This window comes from Nicotiana sylvestris, chromosome 9 (assembly GCF_000393655.2).
Source record: "Nicotiana sylvestris chromosome 9, ASM39365v2, whole genome shotgun sequence".
In the NCBI taxonomy this organism is placed as follows: Eukaryota; Viridiplantae; Streptophyta; class Magnoliopsida; order Solanales; family Solanaceae; genus Nicotiana; species Nicotiana sylvestris.
The window spans coordinates 65,611,328-65,616,720 of NC_091065.1; the positions used below are offsets into that span (position 1 = coordinate 65,611,328).

The 5,393-nt window shown below is 36.0% G+C and overlaps 1 protein-coding gene across 1 annotated transcript; it reads left to right on the top strand.

The window, feature by feature from the left end:
- Positions 1 to 410: 410 nt before the first annotated feature.
- LOC104214017 (uncharacterized) lies at positions 411 to 3,877 on the top strand. Its single transcript, XM_009763611.2, has 3 exons — positions 411 to 791; positions 2,014 to 2,080; positions 2,252 to 3,877. The coding sequence occupies exons 1-3, from the start codon at positions 475 to 477 to the stop codon at positions 3,152 to 3,154; spliced, it is 1,287 nt and encodes a 428-aa protein (XP_009761913.1). The 5' UTR covers positions 411 to 474; the 3' UTR covers positions 3,155 to 3,877.
- The last annotated feature ends 1,516 nt before the right edge of the window (positions 3,878 to 5,393 follow it).

Below are 5,393 nucleotides of genomic sequence, written 5' to 3' on the forward strand. Positions count from 1 at the left end.
ATGACTAAGAAAATAACTATCATGTGTTACTAAAATAATTCTCACATAAGATTATTTTAATATATTATATGTTTCTCATTTTTTTTAAATTTTACTAAACTTATATTCACTTATTAAAACTTTATCTATAACTTTAACAAAGTAAGATTGAAATAATATTCATGTAACAAAAAACTCGAAAAACTCGAAAATCTGACAAAACCGAACCAATCCAAAACAAAATAATTGAGTTGGTTTGATTTTGATAAAAAATGAACCGACCCGATCCATATACACACCTGCTCTAGAAGATCAAAACTGCAGCAAAAATCTGCATCAGTAAAATCTCTTCCAAAGTAGTAGTAAAACATCACTGTCTAACGTCGATAATCCCAAGAAGAAGAAAAACAAAGTGTTTTGAGAAACGCACCAAACAACCCATTCTCCTTTAAATTCCACCCCCAAGTAGTTTGGAGCAGCAGCTCCGTGAGATAAATGATACTAATGGAGTACTCCAAGTCCAAGAAAAAATCACAGAACAATCAAATCAACGTGCAGAATCAGAAGCTGATAATGAAAATAAGCTCAAGTAAAAACGGCAGTGGTATTGCTAGTCATGTCATTTTGTTAGGTGGAGTTTTTATCACAGCTGCTCTAGGTTTTGCATTCTTGGTTGAAAGAAAGGGAAGGAAATCCACTCAGAGAATTACAAAGAAAGAAAAGAATGGGAATTTTGAAGATGAATCAAGTAAAGGGCCTCACTTTCTTCTACCTGACTCTTCTCCATGCATAGAGCAGCAGCAACCGTCTAGGTTAGTAATTCAAGTTTCTAATAGATTAAGAAAGTCCTGACAAAGTCATGTCTTATGAAAGTATAACGACAACATGTCAACAACAACTAGTACTAAACTTTTATTTCAATTATTATTCTTGCCGTCCCAAAATAATAGTCCGTTTGGCCAAGCTGTAAAAATCAGCTTATTTTGAGAAGTGCTTTTTTTCACAAGTGTTTTTCTCAAAAGTACTTTTGGTGAGAAGCAGTTTGTGTTTGGCTTATTATAGCCTGTTTGGCCAAGCTTATTTTTGGCCAAAAGCAGTTTTTGCCAAAAATTGAGGTGTTTGGCCAAGCTTCTGGAAGGAAAAAAAGTGTTTTTGAGGAGAAGCAGAAGCAGTTTTGGAGAAGCAGAAAAAAGTAGCTTCTCTCCAAAAGCACTTTTTGAGAAGCACTTTTGAGAAAAATACACTTAGAAGCAGTTTTTTAAAGCTTGGCCAAACACTAATTGCTGCTCAGAAGTGCTTTTCAAACTAATTAGTCAAACACAAATTGTTTCTCACCAAAAGTACTTTTGAGAAAAGCACTTTTGAAAAAACACTTCTCAAAATAAGCTGATTTTTGCAGCTTGGCCAAACGGGCTATTAGTTTGAAAAGCACTTCTGAGCAGCAATTAGTGTTTGGTCAAGCTTTTAAAAACTGCTTCTAAGTGTATTTTTCTCAAATGTGCTTCTCAAAAAAGTGCTTTTGGAGAGAAGCTACTTTTTTCTGCTTCTCCAAAACTGCTTCTACTTCTCCTCAAAAACACTTTTTTTCCTTCCAAAAGCTTGGCCAAGCACCTCAATTTTTGGCCAAAAGTGCTTTTGGCCAAAAAGAAGCTTGGTCAAACAGGCTATAAGTACTGTCCCTTTTTGCTTTTCGAGAATTTGATTTGACGAATCTTCGAAGCTAATTTAGATTAAATCAACTTAATAGTTTACAATTATAACTTTGGCATTCAAAAACTATACCAAACGTGCTAGTACTCCATAAGTTGCAATTCAAAAATACATTTTAAAATGTTGGTCAAAATTCACATAGTTCAAAACTTAGAGAAGCATACACATAATTAATTTGAGACAGAAAGAGTAATTGACATTGCTCATACAAGTCTTATTCTTCCATTATGTCCTGCTCATAACAAATTGGGCATTGATTCTAAAAGGTTGTAGCCTTTTTATTCGTATCCAGCTAATAGAATGTCAATCGATTTTAAATTTCAGCAATGGGGTAGAGAAGTTGTCTGTCAATGATTCCACCTCCTTGTTCTCCACTCCATGCTCGATCCAGGTATATTTGCAATCTCATTCCTTTGGGGAAAAAAATAAAAATAAAATGAGTGCATTTAGCATGGTCCAAGAATTGAGAAAAATCACAATCTTTTGAACAAGGTTGAACATATTTTAAGTGAAAAAATAGCATCACAACTTGATATCTAATAAGACTAGCAATTTGGTCCAGGATGAGAAGCCTAAGCTTGAGAGAGGTGATGAAAAAAGGGACTCCCAAAATGATATAGCCTCTGATCATCCGAAAGAAGAAGAAGAAGAAGAGTCTCCATCTTTTGAAAGATTGCCCATTGACAAGGAAGAATTGGAGTCATTGGACACCAAGATATCATTGCTCCCTGATCCTGATCAAGAACCGAATGAGGTTTCCAAAGTAGGAATTGAGGTAATCCAAGGAAATGAGAAAACTGAGGTAGCTGATGTGCATCAAGCTCTAGCCACAATAGTCTACAACCCTTCTCAAGTGGATAATAAAATTGAATTCTTGATTGACGAGAAACATAATGATAAAGGAGAAGTAAGTGAGCTGCAACATACTGGCAAAATTGACAAAGATAAACATAAAAGGGATCTAATTCAAGAACAAGAGAAACAAGAAATTTTCAACCCTGATGGTTCTTTACCAGAGAGCAGCACTTCCTGTGAGCAACAAGTCTTACCAGTACAGTTATACAATCTGCCCCTTTTCGAGCACGAAAATCTGACCTCTGACTTTGATCAAGAAGATCAAGCCATTGAAGCTATTGAATTTGTAAAGACAGCTAATGAAGATGAGGATAAAGACCATAGGGAGAGTTTGTATTTTGAAGAACAATGTACTGATGCAGAAATTCAGATTGATCAATTTGCCAAGAAGCGCAATCTACAATTGCAATTTAGTGATGAAGAAGAGTGTTCCCAGGAGATTGATCAAGTGAATTCCTGCTATGAGGAGGTAATATTAGAAAACAGCCCATTATATTTAGGAGCCTCTGAAGTCAGAAATGCCTCAGACCAGCATTCTGCTGAAGTAATTCAAGTGATAAAAGAAACAAATGCAATGGATACTGCAGCTAGCGGAGAACATAGCCTATAAGCAGTGCATTCACACATTCAGTTGGTTGAGAAGCAAAGTTTTGAACACGATTGTCAAGGAAATGGGTCAGAGGATGACATTGAGGCCTCAGAGACGCTAGCTATGGACGCTGTAGTAGTGGAGAAGGACCTGGAAGCGCGAAGCAGAGAAGTGAAGGATGAAGTAGAAGAGAGTGTTTTTGTTCATGAAGAAGAAGAAGATGTTGACAAAGATGATGTCGCAGAGGAAGTTGAAGATGACATCTCGGAAGGAGCAGAAAACTCCTCCGAGCAATCCAACAGTAAAAATATTTGGCCAGCTGACTCAAACCAGGAACTTTTATTGAAACTTAAAGAGAAGAAGGTGAAAGAAGAGGAAGAAGGAATGAAAACTGAAGATGAAGAGACATGCTGCAATTCGAAAAGCACTTGGAATGAGTTCGACATAACAAGTTGCCAACAGACTAATGATGGCAAAGATGATTCTGTAGTGAATGTTACTGAGAGGTACCGAACGAAGCTCATGAACCTGGATGATGTAGCTGCAATCACCAGGGGAAGGAGAGTGCTTTTGGGAGGACTACTAGCGCTAATCTGGTACTTGTGCTTAAAAGCATTCTCCCTTCCCACATTAGCGGATTCAAAGTTTTAAATCAGGGAACACGATATACTACTGAACTTACTAAGATAATAAGTGTCAGACCAAAATTGAATAAATAAATATATGTATAGTTGGATCTCCAAAGGAATGGTGCATGTCCGCCAGCTGCGATGTAGATCTTGTGGGGTCCATCCCATAAACGTTTCTTTCTTTTTTGTGTCAAATTCGGTAGGCGTGCAGAAGGCAATGTCAAATGTAGTAGGCGAGGCTCTGCCAATAAAATGAGAGCTTCGGCTCTCATTTTATACACCAATCTCAGAGGAAAAATATATTTGAGAGTTAGAAAGAAAGAGTGAGGTTTGACAGACATGGTATAAGAAAATTGTTACGCCCCGCATTATTACGTCGATATTGCGCTTTGCAGTACTAAGTTATGACAGTGTTGCACCCAGCAGTATTACATTACGGTGGATTTATGCTTTGCACTATTAAGTTACGACGATGTTGCACCTTGTAGTATTGTACGTTAGATTTGTCGTAAGGTAATTGACATCAGTCCAAGTAAAAGATTATTTGGAGATTATAAGGATTACGCTATTTATACAAGCGATAAATAAGTGTTATGAAGGATAAATGGGTACACAGATTAAAGAAAACGAGTTTCGTTGAAAGTGGACAGTTTGAAATAAAATACGGGTCGAGCGATAATACCCGATAATTATGAACTAGTACCATTCAAGGTGCCATGTGACCATGGTAGTATAATATATAAAGTATATATGAAGTATTTTAAAAATAAATAAAATTTTAAGTAATTTGTGGTAATATTTAAATTATACGGGTACTTGATTAATTATCGAGTAACATGACATTACCTAGTTAACTAATAAGTAGATAAAAAATTAATATCCCACCCCCACCTCACGTGGCAAGAATCCACAATATTGGAAATGACTAAGCCATCACCATTGCCAAATGGCTAACTAGAAAGATGACTAACGTACACATTTAATTCTTATCTTAGCAAAATAAGACTTAGAAAGCAAATTCAATATAAAACACACATTCTGTCTTTGGTAAAACCAAAGTCATTAGGAGCAAAACCTTATTCCATCAAAGCCAAAAAAACGTGAATCATTCCAAAGAAATTCAAGGAACCTAATGCAGAATTTTATTCCATCAAAGCCAAAAAACGTGAATCGTTCCAAAGAAATTCAAGGAACCAGATAAAATTTCGTCCGTGAATTTCTAAAGAAGCAGGGGCAAATTTAGCTCAATCAACGAAGGTTTTTCAGTAAAGTATTATACTGAGTTTTCCTTACTTCAGGTATGCTAAGGCTATCCCTTCTTTCTTTTGGCATGATCCATACGATATGAACGAAACGTACAAATGCACAAATTCCATAAGTGACTCTACTCATAGAAGTAATAGAAATATCTATGTTCTTTAATTCCCATGTGTCATAATATTTTATCATCTGTTCATGGGTCTCAGAAAAATACGAAAGTTAAAAAGATGTTACTTTATGATATTGCTCATGAGGCAAAGTGGTCTTATGACCTTCCGAATGATTTTACTGACGTACTTTTCATGTATTGCATTCATGTGCATTGACCCATGACCAGATGGCGTTATATACGCGTATATATGTAAATATAT